This window comes from Mytilinidion resinicola, assembly GCF_010093595.1.
Source record: "Mytilinidion resinicola strain CBS 304.34 unplaced genomic scaffold BDZ99scaffold_8, whole genome shotgun sequence".
Taxonomy (NCBI): domain Eukaryota; kingdom Fungi; phylum Ascomycota; class Dothideomycetes; order Mytilinidiales; family Mytilinidiaceae; genus Mytilinidion; species Mytilinidion resinicola.
The window spans coordinates 1,081,563-1,099,163 of record NW_022985444.1 but is presented as its reverse complement, the minus strand read 5'-3'; the positions used below and the strand labels follow the sequence as shown (position 1 = coordinate 1,099,163).

General features: G+C 52.3%; 10 protein-coding genes across 10 annotated transcripts; 5 read left to right on the top strand and 5 right to left on the bottom strand.

Moving 5' to 3' along the window:
* Nucleotides 1-28: 28 nt before the first annotated feature.
* BDZ99DRAFT_385307 (HET-domain-containing protein) lies at nt 29-744 on the bottom strand (the record flags this gene model as incomplete). The annotated part of the gene is made up of 2 exons (XM_033715423.1): nt 29-362; nt 416-744. Coding segments are annotated over 2 exons (663 nt in total), but the record flags the coding sequence as incomplete, so codon positions are not given.
* A 1,782-nt stretch (nt 745-2,526) lies between these two features.
* Nucleotides 2,527-2,829, top strand: BDZ99DRAFT_385930 (glycoside hydrolase family 6 protein; the record flags this gene model as incomplete). Its single annotated transcript, XM_033715454.1, has 2 exons — nt 2,527-2,616; nt 2,674-2,829. Coding segments are annotated over 2 exons (246 nt in total), but the record flags the coding sequence as incomplete, so codon positions are not given.
* Nucleotides 2,830-3,514: 685 nt separating this feature from the next.
* Nucleotides 3,515-5,803, top strand: BDZ99DRAFT_475820 (uncharacterized protein; the record flags this gene model as incomplete). Its single annotated transcript, XM_033722019.1, has 1 exon — nt 3,515-5,803. The coding sequence occupies one exon, from the start codon at nt 3,515-3,517 to the stop codon at nt 5,801-5,803; it is 2,289 nt and encodes a 762-aa protein (XP_033577921.1).
* Nucleotides 5,804-7,167: 1,364 nt separating this feature from the next.
* BDZ99DRAFT_462250 (transport protein particle component) lies at nt 7,168-8,388 on the top strand. Its single transcript, XM_033719807.1, has 2 exons — nt 7,168-7,713; nt 7,845-8,388. The coding sequence occupies exons 1-2, from the start codon at nt 7,349-7,351 to the stop codon at nt 8,182-8,184; spliced, it is 705 nt and encodes a 234-aa protein (XP_033577920.1). The 5' UTR covers nt 7,168-7,348; the 3' UTR covers nt 8,185-8,388.
* Nucleotides 8,389-8,456: 68 nt separating this feature from the next.
* Nucleotides 8,457-10,171, bottom strand: BDZ99DRAFT_462249 (malate dehydrogenase). The gene is made up of 9 exons (XM_033719806.1): nt 9,989-10,171; nt 9,910-9,938; nt 9,741-9,851; nt 9,575-9,686; nt 9,172-9,525; nt 9,034-9,118; nt 8,839-8,983; nt 8,643-8,779; nt 8,457-8,577 (listed from the first exon to the last, which is right to left on the bottom strand). Exons 1-9 carry the CDS (start codon nt 9,999-10,001, stop codon nt 8,574-8,576), a joined length of 990 nt encoding a protein of 329 aa, XP_033577919.1. The 5' UTR covers nt 10,002-10,171; the 3' UTR covers nt 8,457-8,573.
* A 427-nt stretch (nt 10,172-10,598) lies between these two features.
* Nucleotides 10,599-12,260, bottom strand: BDZ99DRAFT_291902 (histone-fold-containing protein). Its single transcript, XM_033714103.1, has 5 exons — nt 11,941-12,260; nt 11,835-11,848; nt 11,713-11,769; nt 11,030-11,653; nt 10,599-10,981 (listed from the first exon to the last, which is right to left on the bottom strand). The coding sequence occupies exons 1-5, from the start codon at nt 12,068-12,070 to the stop codon at nt 10,850-10,852; spliced, it is 957 nt and encodes a 318-aa protein (XP_033577918.1). The 5' UTR covers nt 12,071-12,260; the 3' UTR covers nt 10,599-10,849.
* A 29-nt stretch (nt 12,261-12,289) lies between these two features.
* On the bottom strand, nt 12,290-12,986 carry BDZ99DRAFT_291839 (uncharacterized protein). Its single transcript, XM_033714102.1, has one exon. The coding sequence runs from the start codon at nt 12,902-12,904 to the stop codon at nt 12,509-12,511; it is 396 nt and encodes a 131-aa protein (XP_033577917.1). The 5' UTR covers nt 12,905-12,986; the 3' UTR covers nt 12,290-12,508.
* A 368-nt stretch (nt 12,987-13,354) lies between these two features.
* On the top strand, nt 13,355-14,305 carry BDZ99DRAFT_386274 (rRNA-processing protein FCF2; the record flags this gene model as incomplete). The annotated part of the gene is made up of 3 exons (XM_033715467.1): nt 13,355-13,651; nt 13,871-14,050; nt 14,102-14,305. 3 exons carry the CDS (start codon nt 13,355-13,357, stop codon nt 14,303-14,305), a joined length of 681 nt encoding a protein of 226 aa, XP_033577916.1.
* A 198-nt stretch (nt 14,306-14,503) lies between these two features.
* On the bottom strand, nt 14,504-15,858 carry BDZ99DRAFT_487689 (uncharacterized protein; the record flags this gene model as incomplete). Its single annotated transcript, XM_033722853.1, has 7 exons — nt 14,504-14,545; nt 14,606-14,885; nt 14,937-15,139; nt 15,232-15,296; nt 15,355-15,434; nt 15,486-15,567; nt 15,657-15,858. 7 exons carry the CDS (start codon nt 15,856-15,858, stop codon nt 14,504-14,506), a joined length of 954 nt encoding a protein of 317 aa, XP_033577915.1.
* Nucleotides 15,859-16,043: 185 nt separating this feature from the next.
* BDZ99DRAFT_462241 (ribosomal protein S10) lies at nt 16,044-17,465 on the top strand. The gene is made up of 6 exons (XM_033719805.1): nt 16,044-16,118; nt 16,192-16,328; nt 16,384-16,467; nt 16,520-16,609; nt 16,662-16,700; nt 16,756-17,465. The coding sequence occupies exons 2-6, from the start codon at nt 16,300-16,302 to the stop codon at nt 17,339-17,341; spliced, it is 828 nt and encodes a 275-aa protein (XP_033577914.1). The 5' UTR covers nt 16,044-16,118; nt 16,192-16,299; the 3' UTR covers nt 17,342-17,465.
* The last annotated feature ends 136 nt before the right edge of the window (nt 17,466-17,601 follow it).

Here is a 17,601-nt window from a genome sequence, read left to right as displayed (position 1 = left end):
GCGAGTGCTCGTAGGGTATATCAATTGCCTCGTAGCAACACATCTCGTGGCATTCGAAGTACACTTGCTGGTCAGTGAAGATGAATCGTCGTCTTGATAGCGCGCCCTCTTGGAATGTCCATCCGCGTGTCCCCCATCGCGATTTATTGACTACTCCGTCGACGAAGTGGATCGGTCCGACGAATTCCTTGTCGCCGAATTGGAATCGATATTGCATTTGGCGCTGGCGCTCGCTGACGCCCGGAAGACCATACGACGGGCCTGTGCCGCCAACGGCTATAAGGGTAGCTTCCGAGTGTCTGTAGATGATGTCCATCTTTTGAATTTGCCGCATTGCATCCTTGATATTTGACTGATCTATGCTTTGGTATGAGTTAGCGGAGTTAGCAAAGCTCTGCACATATGATTGCCTTACCAGTAACGATCGATCCAGATATAACGATAGCCTAGCTTGAGAGTTGCGGTAATTGAGTCTCTAATAGTAGCAGGCAGCGAACCAAGATTAGGCAGCGCAATTGAGTACTCTGGTGCTTTTTCGCCTACTCCCCATTGGTAGCTTAACGTCAAATATTCCAAGTCGCCCAGGTCGACGAGCATGAGGGTTTCGCAATCGATAACTTTGAGACCGATCCGTCCTTCATCCTGTTGGGAAATATTGCATCCACCTGTATGTTTATCCTTGCAGAAACTCATCCAATCTTGGAGAATGCTGAAGTCTATTGAATCCGTCTTCAGGGCTCGCATTGATCCTACAGGTGGAGGAATGGACAGGAAGTCGATTCCAACATGCCGGTTCAGATTTTGATCAAATAATCGTAGTGCGGACACGCCATCAAGGCCTTCCAGCATCCTCCAATCCGCATTAAACCCAGAGGAGCCGAAGAGACCATGATTTTGCACCGCACGGAAGGCGTACTTCATGTCTGTGTATGTGGAGTCCGAGTGCAGTTCTGATAGCCATGGTTGTGGACTACACAGCTTACAGGAGCCAGTAGATGTCGTGAGGCCGTCCAAAAATGGAATCCCATACCAACACAGCCAGTGATAATATTTGAAGCCTCGCTGTATGATAGGTGGATCGTCCGCATGTAGTATATCGTGATCGCCGGGGTTTTTGCCTGTGTTGGATTCTTCGTCATCGCTGGCGCTTCCTCCACTGGTTGTTTCGGACATGACTTGATCTGATTTATCCCCTTTTCCATCTTCTTCATCTTCACTTGCATCTTCCTCTTGGCTATCATCGTGATCTGTTGATGGATTTTCCCGAAATTCAGGATCTTCATGCCCGCTGAAACTTCCACTTTCAGCGTCATCCCCGCTGTCTTGGTCATCTTCGACCTGGCTCATGGATTCTTCACTGCCGCCTTTGTCTTCGTCGTCACTTCCACAAGTGCTATCTTCTTCGGGATGTAGATCTCCGAAATCGACCGTGTGAATAGAATCTCCGGCTTCACTACCCCATACTCCATCGACAAAGTTTTCGTTTGCTAGGTCCTGAATGAAGGCTTCTCTCATGGTGCTCTCGGCAGCCAGATCTTTTAAATCTTGAAGATAAGAATCGCTGACGGCCGGATAAGGCGCTTCAAACCCGGGAACGGGATCATTTGCACGCGGAGCAACCTCGCCATTCTCTGTGTAATCCCAGATCTGGTCCCCCGGGCCAGGCGGAAGAAGCGTCGCATTTCTGGCCAAGGTCATAAAATCACCCCAGCCGTCTTTGTAAGCGTGGCTGAGTGCCTGGTTGAATGAAGCGTCGAGGTAAAGGCTAGCGCATTGAGAGCAGCAGTCGTTCTTGGTCACCACGGTTGGATCTGACTTGTTGGTATTACCATCGTCTAAAGAATAGGATCTCTCTGTGTTACTGCTTTTAGGTTTGTCAGACAAAGCTTCATTGCCTTCCATGATCGATTAAGTCTCTCATGAAGTCATTCGCGAAGGTAATCCCGCATATGAGGCATTGCCACGTTACTACATTGCTAGCTGAGAGGAGACTAAGGGAAATTTTGAAGAGGCTGCAGTCATTGTTTTTAGAAAGAGAAAACGAGCAAGAGATTTTGTCTACTAATGCCATTGGTTAATTACGCCCGCTTCTACGTGGCCCCACTCAGGACCGCTGTCGCCCTCACCGGCCGACCAGCCCTAGCGAGGCTGCAGATAGTACTTAGGAGTTGCTGTACCACAGATAGATATCTATATGCATGAAATAGGCATCGTAGCATGTGGATGCGGAGGATCGACAGGGTCGAGTCGATCCCTACGACCCCTTAAACCCATTATTTTGAAAGTGGAAGAGATGAAATTGCTTAGCCGCGATGATTTGGTATATATACGGGATTAGTCTTAACAATAGATCAATTTGCAGACCTCATACTTGGTGACAATGGCGCCGGCTCTGTAGCTCACAACTATTCTTGAACGCCTGTTAGATGGCGCAGCATTGCTCTACTATAACCAACCCAAGATCTCGAACACAAGATCTACTCGACACCTTCTCGCCGCTGCTCGTGGCCGCGGGTATGTCTGGGCCAAGCCATCGTCGACACGGGCCGCAACGGCGTGACGGGGCTACGGCTGGAGTGGAACGACTGGTGCAATGTCAACGGCGCGGGCTTTGGGGTTAGGCCGACGAGCAGCACGGGTGATTCGCTCGCTGATGCGTTTGTTTGGGGAAAGCCGGGTGGGGAGTCGGATGGCACGAGTGATAGCTCGGCCACGCGGTATGATTCTTCCTGTGGGAAGGCGGATTCGTTTAAGCCGTCCCCTGAGGCGGGGGCGTGGAACCAGGCGTACTTTGAGATGTTGCTTAGGAATGCTGTGCCCTCGTTCTGAACGCGCAGTGGAACAGAGAGTGGGGGTATGGGTGTCTGTGTTGGTGAGTATGTTTGGGAGGAAGTGAAGGAGAGGGTGCGCAAAGGAAGCTCGCTTGAAAAGCAAAGACTGTGAAGTCAGGACAGCAAAATCGCTTAGCCTATATCGAAAACACAAGCTGCGATTCAATGTGAGACTCCCGTTATTGAAAGAAGGGTGTGGAACACCAGTGAAGGAGAGATCGCGCAGGGGAAACTCGCTTGAAGTGACGAAAGCAAACTCACTTGGTCTATATCGAAAACACAAGTTGTGATTCAATGTGAAAATTCCTGCTATGGAAATAAGGGTGTGTAACACGAGTGAAGTATCTCATTTGATCATTGACAGTGGGATGATTAGGTTTGCCTTACGATACGCCTCCAGAAACGCCAGGCGCCTCGTTTATGCTGCCTCGAATCACATCGCGATGTCATCAGGCTGAGACCTGATGCCTCGTGGCCAAGGAGCGGCTGAGCAGGTGCACCACCAGCCAGCACTAATGGTCCGAAATCTTCTACAAGAATCTAACAGCTTGTCTTCCATATCTTCCGCAAAATAGTAGGCTTTGGATTACAGGCAGATTGGTAGGTAGCACGCCCTGAATACACCAGCTTTTAAGCCACGAGGCTAAGCTGACGCATCCTATTACTAGATAGCCTTGCCAACCATGTCGGCGAAAATAAAGCCTCGGCTTGCTTGGGATGAAGAGCTTTTTGCTCTCCTGAAGAACGACGCATATGTTAGAGGAGGATCACCTTATGGGGATTCTTTGCAGCAACTTACATCCAGGCGTTCTATTCACCGCGAAGCTGTCGAAAGATGGCTCTCCGATCACCTTGCTGATGGCCAAAGGATCCCTGATGATAGTGAGTTTCTTTGGATATACGACGTAATCGATACGAACCGCACCGGTCGAGACGATTTGGATTATATTGCCGAATTACTTATCGAAAACGAGTACGATTCTCCATGGATAGTCCGTGAGGAGCATCTGAACTCAAACTCGAAGCTCAAAGAGCCGGATCCCCGACGGCATGCTCCAGATTGTGTCCATCAACTCTCAGGAAACCGTACCATCGAACCTGAGGCGAATGACTGGCACCACGACCAACCAAAGCCTAATTCCACAACTGTTACTGCACCTCTTGGCATAGCCGGCTTTCGGCCCTATGAATTCAAGAAGGACATACCAGCATTCGGAAAGGAAACATCAGAGTTGTGGCACCAGGCTCAGATATCAGAGTGTAGGTCTCACATTCGAGTCCGGGAACAATCCATTGAGGTGTTCTATGTGCCTCATGACACTTCTGTTTCGGAACATCTAGAGAATGAGGGACGTCTTCAGGATTTAACTGAGCGCATAAGTAAATCCATCGAAAGTGCTTTGTCGGCAATCTCCTGGCTTCAAGAAAACCGTAGATGTTGCGACCGCCTGACTTTCCTGCGGCCTCTTCAAGGAAGCCCAGAGATAGAGGCAACACCATTAGTCATCGAAAGCTCATATATACCGATCGAACTTGTTCTGAAACTATCGAGAGCGTTCCAAAGCTTTCGAGAAACTATAATATCTCAGGGTAGCATTTTTTCATTCATCCATCGCGCTCTAGAATATGCCCCTGGTGTTACTATGGCTGCCACAGCGTTAGGACCCGCGACGGCCTTGGGCGTCGGTACATTCTTTGCTGCTGCAGCCGGTATCAATCATCGACGCTCTCGAATCTCAAAGGGAATAGAGCTTGATGTATTAGTCCACGCGGTTTTGAGCCGACTTGGACCGGGCTTTCGTTCGCTGCCTGCCGGTATCGAGCCAGAAAACCAATCCGAGCGACACACTTTCCCACTTATTCAAAGATCGGCCTCGTCGGTACAGTTCTTATGTACCGTCATTCAGTCTTATTTTCAAGCACATATTGGAGAGTTGAACTACCCATGGTTGGTTTCACCCGTATCTTCAGTCAAATTAGGAGGAATAAATATACCTTCGGGGCCACATATCACAGCGTCTCTACATGAACTCACCTGTCTCGGAAAGATGTTGGGGGAAAGAGTGATGGTGTTCCATTACGGACAGTCAGACTGGCAGCCTAGCGGTGAATGTGATCTTTTCACGAGCCCCGAGGAGCTTGTGGACATGTGGGGACCAGCATCGCTTTTTCGTTTGGTCCGCTCGATTCCCTCTGCCGGAGGAATAAAGTCTATCTATATCAGGGGCGGCTTTATCCTCCCTGTGCCTGGTAGAGTCGGAGCGTGGCACTGGAGTCCAGGTTCAGACTTCGAAAAGGTGCTGGACGACCAAGAAATGCTGGAAAGGGGCCGTAAGGCCCAGCATAAGGAAGAAGGCCTCCAAGTACCACGAATACGAAACGATGCTGTCCTAGATACTAAGGCATTGGAAGAAGAACTTTCAGCATTCCAGCTTGATTTAAGTTCCGACGATAATATGGTCACTGGAAGCGACCTTCACCCACGCGGATATTTGGATATTAGCCCTGGTTGCGGGCCCAACACAAGGATTCTGAATGGTGCGACACTTCAAGTGAACAAGGCCTGTCCGCTCAGTACACCGGATGCTCAGAAGAATCTTCGCTGCCGCTTGCAAGACTCGCTTCGTACCATCGGTACATACGACCCCATATGGACCTTGAAAGCTCTCCAGGTTGGTGTCCAAGGTGGACAATACATCATTCCACAAGTCACCGGAACGTTCGAATACATGCCTGGAAAGACTCGCAAGGAGGTCCTTCTAGACACCGTTACATGTATGACTTCCGAAATTGCTAGCCAACTCCGGGAATCATGGGGCCTTCACATTAGTCTATGCACAGGAGCGGCCGTGCGAGTCAAACTCCAAGAGGTTTTGGCCGATTGCATAGTGCCTTATTGGTGTGGCAGGATCGTTTTAGCATCACTGACGCATTGCGGGAAGGTCGCTTCGAGAGATGGTTCGAAAGATTAGACGCTTCAGAACGTTCATTCGTTCTACATACCATCAAAGACCTTCTGAAAATCTTGAGTAAAACTGGCGTTGATCATTCTAAAATTTTTGCCATAGGCTGGATCCATGAAGAAAACGTTCTTCAGTGTCTACCCATACGATGCGAGGAGACCAACCTTTGGGCTCAAATACTCACCGACTCCGCAGACACAGCGACATTTGCCTGTATTACATCGAGCTGCCTCTGCGACCAAAGCCACGCTTGCCAGAATCGGACACCGGAGTATTTTGAAAAGAAGACTGGCTTTCAACTCTTCACGCGAGTTCGCCCATTCCGAACCTGGGAGGATGATCTGATGGAGGGGAAAAAGTGGAAGCTGCAGCACGAGAAGTCTTATTGGATGGGAAAAGAGAATTCCATGATAGCGAAGGTCGACAGCAAGTCTTCGCCAGGTCAGATAGTTCTGAACGTCCGCAAATCCCTAACTGGACCTTCAATCCTGAAGAGGCTCCGGAAAGTAGACAGGCTCCAAGAAAGCTCTGAAAAAGAAGCTCAAGAATGTGTGGTGGTATCCCGGCCGGGTAGATATTGAAGGGGGACAGGTGAAGGACTGGTACCCCGATAGCTTTCTAGACAAGTATCCTGTCAAAGAGCTTTAGCCAGAAAGCCATTTCGGAAGTTCTCTACACCTCTACTCGAAAAGAGGGTGATATCTTGATTCCTGGAAGTTATTTTGACTTTCCTTCTGGTTTTCTTTTTGGGGGAGTGGAAGGGATGAGATGGAAGTGGAATAACGTCGGGTCGCTTGATTTTTCCCATCCTAATTCCTAGATCTTAAGATGCAAAAGGCTTACGTAGATATAGGGGTTGAGTCGAAAAGATATGTTGAAGGATAATGAATGCAATGATAATGGACTGGTTTAAAGTAATAACCTAAGAAAACTTTACGCTGTATCTATGTACTTTGACTATCTTTAGAGACCAAACACGCTACTCATGATTGCTACTATTCCAATAGAGTATCTGCCTAGGGTATCAAAGATATAGAGGGGTTGAGCTCCAGGAATCATCGGCATTGAATGCTTTGATTTGCATCTTCCATATTCTACGTATCTGAGAATTCACACAGAAATTTCGGTCAAGCAGAAGATACTAGTCTCTATACCTAGGCTAAAGATTAAGTAACCACTCCGAACGGGAAATAGCAGATGCCTCTTTGAAGCTCGAAAGATGGCTCAGTATACCCTTGTACCATGGAGTGTAGTGAATGAAGGAGGGACGTTGGCTTTGGAAAGCCAAGCCATCTCGGGAGTGCTTCTACAAATGTATCAACACCTCCGCCCACTCATACTACGTCAATTCTAGAATCTCGGTCCCTACCAACGCTCTACTAATTTTAACGGCGACTCCTCACCCGCTCATACCAACCCACGAATCTGCCCTCGGTTTCCTCCCCCCGCGTCTGCCACCCTCCCCCGAAATACTCCAAACCTCCACCGCGAACCCTCCAAACTAGAACCTCCCTTAGTCCCCAACCCACCAACCCCTCCCGCACACCGCCCACCATGTCCCTCGACCGCCCCTCGCACAGCGCACCGGACCACCTCCCCTACGCCGACCCCACGTCCACCCTCCTCGCCTCCTCCTGCCTCGACTTCCTCCTCATCGAGCTCGTGCCCATGGCCTACCGCATCGCCGCCGAGCTCAACGCGCGCGAAGAAGAATGGATGCGCGGCGGCGCCGTCGGGTCCACCGGCGCTCCCCAACAAGCTGCCAAAGAGCCCACCGACGCCGGCAGCGTGAGCGGCGTGGGCGGGGGGAAGACCGCCACAGTGGCCGAGAGCCTCGTCGACGAAGAAGAGGCGCGGGAGCAGGTGTTTTTCCGGCTCGAGGGGCTGGGATACCGGGTCGGGCTAGGAGTAATAGAACGGTGCGTACATATAACACATCCATATACATATCCCTCCCTCATACCCCCAACAATCCCAAATCCCGCGTCAAGTGCCAAAAAAAGCTCCAATTCCCAATTCCCGATTTCAGTTACTGATACGAACACCACAGCTTCACGCGCGACAAACCCCGCCCCACCGACCCCCTCGACGTCATCAAGCTGCTCTGCAAGGACCTCTGGACGCTGCTCTTCCGCAAGCAAATCGACAACCTCAAGACCAACCACCGCGGCATCTACGTGCTGACCGACAACACCTTCAAGCCGCTGTCGCGCATGAGCTTCGAGAAGAACCTCGAGACCATCGCCAAGGCGCAGCCGTTCCTGTATTTCCCGAGCGGCGTGCTGCGCGGCGCGCTGGCGGGCATGGGCATCCAGGCAACGGTGCAGGCCGAGACAACGCAGGTGCCGGGCGCGACGTTCCAGATACGGACGGTGGGGGCGAAGCCGTAGACGGGAGTGGGCACATAAAAGGGTTTTAAGCGGGTTTGAATTTAGCGGCATGGGTTGGCGTTTGGGTAGATTTTACCCAGGAGTAAGTATTGGGCATTCATGGGTGCTTCGAAGCATTGAGCGATGTTCAAAACTTTGTCCTTCACGAAGAAGGTTAGATAATCAAGAGCTCACATAAGAATCACCAACAAATCATATCAGAGCCATCGATTCTTGCGAAAAGGTATATTCGTGCTGCCCGGATCCGGTTCTATACACGTAACACTTCTCATCCATCGTTCATCAAACGGCCAGCCACTGATAATCTAAATTCTGCTCCATTTTTCTCATTCATCATATTCGAGGCCATCACGAATTCTGTCCAAAAACGCGTTATGCGCTCTCAGAGTCTATCTGCCCATGCTGTATGAGTATCGGTTCATGACATGAGGTCAAAGAAGCCTGTGGGTTGCACTTACTTGGTGGGTGGGTTCTTGATGAATTCAATACCCTTCTCGATGTTGCCCTTGAGGCCAGTGTAGGCAGCCTGGAGAAGCTTCTTCTCGTACTCGTTGGCACTGCTGACCACGTTGATGGCCTTCTCAGCACCGGATGTCTAATTAACGTGTTAGCGGAATGAAGCGAACGGAGAAGCCAGGGACATGTGAAACGTACGCCAAGCTCGACGGGAACGGAGAAAAACTCGAGGCTAGTCTCCTTCTGAATAGCCTCACCACCAGGGACGCCCGGTAGGTAGACAAAGGTAGGCTCTACGATGCCCTTCTCGCCCTTGGCGGCCTTGATGATCTTCTCGGCGAAGCTTGGATTGTCAGCTATTCAGATCATACAAATCCTAGGCTATGGGCTTACCGGAAACCAGCGTAGGCCATGGATAGAGTGGCTGAGCCTGCACCGTCCTTGGCCTTGACGACCTCGTCACCGCCGAACTGAACACCTGTATGACAATCAGTATTAATGAGATTCCTCCAAGGTAAAGGAGGCACTTACGGTTGACCAAAGCATCGAGCTTGTCAGCTGGGATGTCGACCTTGGGGCTAGCCTGGCTGAACAGAGGGACAATGGTCTCGCCAGAGTGACCACCAATGACTGGAATAGTGGCTTTCGACGGGTCCTTCTCACCACTAAGAGAGGCCACGAAAGTCTCGGCGCGAACGATGTCGAGAGTGGTCACACCGAAGAGCTTCTTGGGGTCAAAGACGCCAGCGCCCTTGAGCACCTCAGCAGCGATGGGGACAGTCGAGTTGACCGGGTTGGAGATGACGAGAACGTAGGCCTTGGGGGCGTACTCGGCCACACCCTTGACCAGATCGCGGACAATGCCAGCATTGATCTTGAAGAGGTCTAAACAGTGATTAGATAGAGTTGAGCGAGCAATTACTCTGGACCCTACCATCGCGGGTCATGCCAGGCTTCCGGGGAATGCCAGCGGGGATGATGAATACATCCACTCCGGTGAACGCGTCCTTCATTCCGTCGCCTGCGGGCAGGTATCCCTTCACGATCTATTGCATGTTCAGCATAGCCCTTCAAGTGTTTGATGGCTGGAAGCTTCATACCGCTGGGGTGGAGATGTGGGAGAGGTCAGTGGCAACACCGGGAGTGTTGACCACATCGTATAGGGAGAGCTCGTCGATGAGAGGGGAAGCTTTGCAGAGGAGGGACAGAGGCTGGCGGAGAATTAGCATCGGACTGAATGGATCAATGCCCTGGCTTGAAGTCGCTCACCTGTCCGATTCCTCCAGACGCACCGAGCACTGGCAATATTGTCAGTAATCATTCGCAGTGCTGCTAGGGGCGTGTATACCAGCAACTTTCATATTGACGGTGTTGAGGCGGAGTGAAAGTGACGAAGAGAAGAACTGAACACGTCAAAGATCAGGACAAAGGCTCAATTGAGAAGGTGTTTGAAGAAGATGGAGGGGATGGAAGTCGGTGAAGTAGAACACAAGTCCGAGACGTGGGATGCGTTGTTGAGCTGCAGGAGAAGTCACCTGGTGGGGGAGGTGCGGGGTGCCGTCCGCGCGTGAGGAAAGAGCTCTTAGTCTTACCTTGTTCTATTTCAACACCACGGTTGAAGGGAACGCATGGCAATACCAGCAGCACGCGCAGCTCGACGACGATATATGTTTACCACGAGAAAGCCTCGGAGCCTGCGCGCATGTGAGTCGAGGCTTCGGAGCTGTCTACGCCGGACGTTTTCGGAGACTGGCAGCAGCACGCAGGAACGCCCAATTATCCTTGCATCTCGTCTGAGGGAGAAATGAATGGCCTTTGCTAGTGTGTATATACGCCGAGCTCCCGTCCATCAACTCCTCCGCGGCCGGAGAGGGCTAAAGACCCGGATATCTGCCTACCTATGCCTTCCTGTCCCAAGCCTCAATCAATGCCCAAGTCCCACCCGAAGAAACGAATAAACTCCCGCGCCCGAAACGACACAGCACTCAGACGAGGGCGCTACGTGGGTGATGCTCTATCCAAAAAAGAGACCATCGTTCCTCCCGTCTTGATCTTTACCAATAAATCTCCTCATGTTCAGGGGTTGTCATCTAGTCGATTGCACACTCGTGACAGCAGAAATCAAGCCCTGCCCGCCCTGCCCGCCTTGCCCATGATCCTAGAGGTGGCGAAGATCCTGTGGAAGAGAGTCATTGTGGTTAGCATGTTGCTAAGACACAAAATCTTCCCTCTCACCCTCCGCATCAGCGTCACCCTCAGGGTCATGCGGGCGATAGCCCTGATTAGGGTCGCCCGCTCCCGTAAGGTCGGGGCCGCGCTGGCCAACGCCTGGGTACATCTGCTGTATTCGAATCAGTGACGATCGTAGCTATTTCCTGTGTGGACTCACCGGCGCGGGCTGCATTGAGTACGCTTGATACGCCGAGGCGGGATCAAACATTTGAGCTTGGGGCTGCCCATACGCGTTTGGATCGCCCTGCACAGGTGGGGCGTACATCCCCGGCGGCCTGTACTCCTCTTGCTGCGGCATGTGTTGACCCATGCCGTAGTCTGGAGGGCCCATTTGATGCGGGGGATGGACTCCTTGCTGTTGGACAGCACCGGGAGGGAGAGGCTGGCTAGCAGACGATGCCACTGCTGCGCTGCTCTGTCCAGCAGTCCGCTTGTGGGGATGCGCCTCCTCGCGCGGAACGATGTCAATCAGGAAGTCGAACATGTCTGATTTGGACAATGCAGATGCAATGTCGGACCGCTGGAGTGTCCGACGCTTGTTTTCCTCGGCGTGGATCCAGGCACGCATTGTGAGTTCTGTGATGAAGATGTCGCACCCTTTGGCGAACAAGATCGGAGCTTCCGCCGATATCATCTTGACTTCTGGATCGGCCTTCATCACCTTCTTTATCCGCGCCAGAGGAAGCTGGTGCAACTTGTAGTCATGCTCGTCGATCTCGAGCTTCGTGACCTGCTGCTGCCAGTAGGTATTTAGAATGTCTCGGTAGTTCCCGTTCAGCCCCTGATTGACCTAGCCACCGTCAGCACTTTGTTGTCATTGATGAGATGGAGGCCTTGTACGTTCTGCCATGATCCTGTGAACAGCTGCGGATCTGGTGCATGTCCTTGGGCAGCTATCTAGACCAAATATCAGCTTCGGAGCCCGGGGGAGAGAAGAGCGGACGCTCGCAATTCAGACGTACAGATGCGCTTGCTCCTAGTAGTCGCGACCAGAGTTAGCCTGATGCTCTCATGCTAGAGGCAGCTCGCGATGTCGAGGGATACGCGAAGCCGAGGCAGAGAGCTTACCATAATGGCCACCGTTGGCGGGATCGTACATGGGATTCCCATTGAGTCCATCGTAGCGGCGCGGCGCAGCTTGCTGAGGCTGCTGGCGCATCTTCTGCGCCTGGCCGTGCTGGAGGCCTGTCGGGTCCATGGTCGCTGGGGTGGTTGCGGACCCTCTGTCGCAAACCGGCTACCGAGCGAGGATGGCGGGCGGAAGACAGCTGCTGTGCGCTTGCGCGTAGATGCAGGCGCAGGATTGATGAAGAATTGATTCGCGGAGCGGGTGGGTGGTGTGTGGGAGGTGTTCGGTAGCAGTAGATGTCGTAGCAGCGTCAGAGAGCTGCGGTGACTGGCGGGCGGGGGCGAAAATTAAACACCGGGCACGAGCACCTGGCACATTCATTATCACCGTACGACGACAATTCGCGTTCGAGGGAGGTTGTTTACCTGCTAGCCAAGGCTTGTATACCGGGCGTCTGCTCTGTAATTGTGGAGGGAGATGCGCGAATCGGAGGCAGAGCTGGTTTAACAAGTCGACGAATCCCAGCGCCGTATAGAACTCCCCTAGACAGGGCTGACGCCGCGCTATTCAGCACCGAATCTGGAGAGACGGCGGTGCCCGAGGATAGCGGCAAACGTCTGGAGGGCTGAAGGGGAGTCTTGCTCGAGCAACGTATTGCAGACAGGGCAGGCAGATCGCTGAGCCGGATCGTCGAGCTGTGCGAACGGCAGGAGGTATATGTGCGATGGTGCGCCTTGCTGCAGGTAGCACACTACTAGCACAGCAAGAAATGAGGGGTGGCGGAGAGCAGGCCGACGCCGCTGTCGCTACATATATCTTCAAGCTACGGACGCAATAGACAAGCCGCCGCACAATTGGATGCCGCGCGGGATGCTCGAGGCTGCGATGCTGGAGACACAAAAGCCTACCTGCAGGTCGTGAATCACCCCACGACAATTGGGACGGCTCACGGGGCTTGCGCATGAAGGGAGCAGCTGGTTGGCCGCCGAGCACGCTGTTTTGCGCGTGCCCTGCCAGTCAGTGATGAGTTGTCCCTCAGCTAGGAGATTTAGAGGTGCTCTGAATCTCGATCCGTAAAATCGAGCTTGACACGTGTGGGGCAACACAAGCCGGTGAGGGAGAGTGGTTCAGCAGCGGCTGTGTGGATGGTCAAGTATTGTATTAATTGATGAGTGAGGGAGGAAGCTAGCTACAATGGAAGGATAGCTATACGGTTTTAGGCTGAGTAAGCCAATAGCGAGGAAGGGGCGCCACACCGAGTCTTGCTGGAAGCGGCTAGGCCACGGAGCGTTCCGATCCATCTCGAACATATTTTTTCCTTCATCGCTTCCACACCACCACGACCACCGACAGCCCTACGCTAGCATGCCGGTGCCAGCGCATCAGGCCCTATCCCCCGCCCTGCGCTGGGACATGGCGTCAGACAGCGACGAGGAACTGTCAGATGAGCAGGTACATGAACTTCTGCGCCAAGCCGAGACGAGAATGCGGGAGGCGCAGGAGCTTGCCCACCAAGCGTCCGACAACGCAGACGCTGTATACAGGCTCCCCAAGCTCGATCCTGGCGTCATGATCAAGCCATACATACAGACGGTCGATGGCGTGGCACGGGTGGACCCGTCCCGCCTCGTGGACGATGACGATAGATCCAAGGCCAACGCCGTCCGCAAGGTCGAGGATCCCCTGACGATCAAGAAGCGGAGAGACGAGGTAAGGCACCCTCTACAAGAAATAGAGACCATGCAATGTCGTTTGCGGCTGCCAATGATTCCAATATCCCAATTCTTTTCCTTGATGCAGATCACGGCCCCGTCTTGGGTGTCGCCTGCTTCCATGAGAGACTTTTTTATCATAGTTACTATGAGGCATTCCGATTCGATATCACTTGCATAGTTCGCTGTGAAATCTTTAGCTGACACGTGGTCGTAGGAAAAGAAAGCTACTACTGGACCAGAGTGGTTCAACCTACCAAAAACAGAGCTCACGCCTGAGCTTCGGAGAGACCTGAAGCTGCTCAAGATGAGGAACGTCATCGACCCGAAGAGATTCTACAAGAAGAGTGGGAAAACTTCGGAGGTCCCTGAGTACTCACAGATTGGCACCATCATTGTATGTTTCATACTCTTCAAGTTGGGAACACATAGTCTAATTAGTTTACAGGAGGGTCCAACCGAGTACTACAATGGCAGGCTACTCAACAAGGAGCGCAAAAACACCTTCGCCGACGAGGTATTAGCTACAGAGGCCAAAACCGGCCGTTTCAAGAGCAAGTACAACGACATACAAGCATCAAAGACGAGCGGAAAGAAGGCATACTACAAGGCACTCAAGGAGAAGCGCAAGAAGAGCATCGGGAAAGGGTGAATTTTGCAATGCGTTTGATCGCCTCTACTTTGCATTGTTGGCTCTCTATGGGCTACATATACCTCCAAGCACGACTAGTCGCCACGCCGGTGCATTTGCAAGACAAATGCACCAGGCTCCAGGCAGCCTGATGACCCTGTCTAGGAAGTCACGCTTCTGGCAGCACCATCATAAAAGCGTCGTAGGCAAACAAGGCTCTCACGCCTCGTACAGGTCTGACAAGATCTGCTTCACCAGGGCCTACCTTGGGTTAGCTTGACGGCTCAAGTATAAGTAGCAATGAACCGCGAATGGGCGTACCTGCATATCCTTCGCAGCATCCCGTCCCGCATCCAACACTTCTTGATGGTTCGCCTTTCCTTGGCTCAGATGTTGATCTAGTTCCTCCTTACTCATGCTCTGAAGTGTCTCGTCATCTCCTCTTGGGCCCGCTTCTAGAACTGCACTGTTTGTAACGAGACTGAAAGCCAGCACTCTGATGCCCGAATGCCTAGCAACTACGATCTCAGGAACCGTCGACATGCCAACGACATCAGCACCTAAAGTCCGGAGCATGCGGCACTCAGCTCGCGTTTCGTAGCTATTCATCTTGTCAGCAAGGACTCATACTTTCCGGAATTGTAGTACTGACGTTGGACCAGCTACGAAAGCGTAAACACCCTCATGCAACCTCCTTTTCTGCTTATCCAGTCCCACCTTCTTCCACGCTTGATGCGTCCGTCTCCTGAGCTCCAAATCATACGCGTCTGACAGCGGCGGGAACCTGACTCCAAAGTCGTCGATATTCGGGCCACGTAGGGGGTGGATGCCCACCAATCCCGCCATGTTCAGATGCTACACCACACCACGTCAGCTGTCCATGCTCACCGCCAGCACTTAGGCTCGATAGGAGGGATTGGTATGACAGGGTTGAGTAGGGCGCATACATCATTCAGGCACACAATATCGCCGACGCTATACTCCTGATTCAAGCCACCGGCTGCATTCGTAACTATATGTACATCTATTCGTCAGAGCCGCTCTATTCCTCTCTGACACGCGGCACGCACCAATGATTGTTTCCACCCCTATGACTTTGCACACCCGCGTCGCGAACGTGACCAGGTCCATTGTGTGGCCCTCGTAGAAGCTGTTCTGTTAATAAAAAGACATTTTTGCAACCCGAGACTGTGAAACTAACTGTGCACGTCCAACTAGCAGCATTACAGGGACTTTGGAGGGCCCGATCTGCCCAAAGACGAGCTTGCCTGCGTGGCCTTGGACTGTGTCCCAGAGTTCATCAATATGTACCCTTTTTGAAATGTGCTGAAGCTCTTTCCATCTCATCTATTGGAGTAATGGCAGAACGTACCCGTGCTCTGCGCAAAGTTCGGCACATCTTTATACGCAACCTCAACCTTCGGCTCAGCCTCGATCGTATCTGCCAGCCCGCCCAGCCCAGAGCCGCATACGATAGCTACTTTCGGGTATTGCAGGGTTTCGGGGAGGAGGTTGCGGAGGTGGAGAGTCGTTTCGCAGGCGTGCTGGTAGACGGTTGGGGGAATGGTGGCCATGATTACTATTTTGCCAATATCCGGAGGAGCTGAGAGGTTATGTTCTGGGGACCAAAGCAGCTTTTATATTGACGTGGAGCTCGAAGTGGGATGCGTGTTGTGCAGCAGGTCTTGGCGTGGATCGGCTCCGCCCGCCAAAGAGTCGGCCCGACTTGCGCTGCGACAAGATTTCTCGAAAGGGTGCGCGCAACGGCATTGAGACTACAATGGCGGCGCCTACGCATTTACGGTCGTCTTTTGGGGCGTTGAAGAGGGCGAAGGTATGTGTACGATTCCGATCATAGTATTGGGCGATTGAGATGGTAGAGGACGAGTGCTGATGGAGGCTTGCAGATTTCACCTCCTCGGACGATACGACAATGCGTTAGATTCAAGAGCGACGGTGCGGAGGACTCTGAGGGTGGGAGTGGTCCTCGCCGAGGTGTCGAAAGCCCTGAAAATATGGAGGCGGCTGTGGATATTGCGGTCTCGTAAGGCTCCATTAATACGCAGTAGGAGGATGATGTGGCTGATGGATCCTGTTAGGCAAATCAAGGAGTTTTCGCGATGGGAGGAGCTGAAGGCAGATCCGAGGTTTAAGCAACCGGAGACTGAGGCGGCGATGAAGCGGTCCGTATCCAAGATGTCGTATGGACGGGATGTGGAGACTGATTGATACTAGGAAGTGGGAGAAGTGGCGGTCCGCGCCAGATCATACCAATGTGCTGGAGATGTGGAAAGAGGCTGGTGTAGAGCCAATTGAGCTTGCAAAGTATGTCATGGCAAGAACATAGATTAAAGCAATCAAGCTAACGAAATTTCAGAAAACGCGGTCTCAAGCTTCCCGGGGATGAAAAGCCTCCGTATGTCCTTTACAGCTCCAATACTCATTGAGACCATATCCCTGATAGACTACAGACTCGACCCCGAAGTCGCCAAACAACTCTCCGCCCTTCGCGAGCCTCGCAACGTCCAAGCCATCCATCTGAACCCCCTCCGCCGCTCCGCCGAACACGGCGTCCCCGTCTGTGACCTTCAACTCCGCACCTATAGCATCCGCAATCTCGAGTTCTTCGCCGACTTCGCCATGCGCGCCGCATATTACCTCGGCCTCCCCGCCAAGGGTCCCATCCCCCTACCACGCATAACAGAACGGTGGACAGTACCACGAGCCAACTTCGTTTTCAAGAAGAGTCAGGAGAATTTCGAGCGGATCACCATGAGGAGGCTCATTCAGATCCAAGACGGACATCCCGAAGTCGTGCAAGCATGGCTGGCTTTTTTGGCGAAGCATCAGTACTACGGTGTTGGTATGAAGGCGAACGTGTTCCAGTTTGAGGAGCTAGAAGCGCAGCACAGAGGACCAGAGATAGTAGGAAAGGTTGATAAAAGCAAGAAAGATCCAAAGATGATGAAAAAGGTGGAGGAGCTACTAAATCAAGATCAATTTAAGCAGGCTTTTGCGCAGGCGAGGGCGGAGAAGGCGCCGGAGGTGAGCGCGTGAGGAGGGTGTGCATAGTGTGTGTAAACTGTATGTATATGTATAGGCTGCCGGAGTGCACATTTGGCGTATGTAAACTTCTTAGATGTATTGGAAAGCCTATAATCCATTCTCGTAGCACGGTGCTATCATACGTTGTCTATCATATCGCTGCAATCAAGTGCTCGACTAAGGACCGGAAGGAATATTAAACTCAGCAACCACTCGCCTCTCGCTAAGTACTCTTGCCGTAGTCCTGCTTTTTTAATTTATAGCATTTCTAA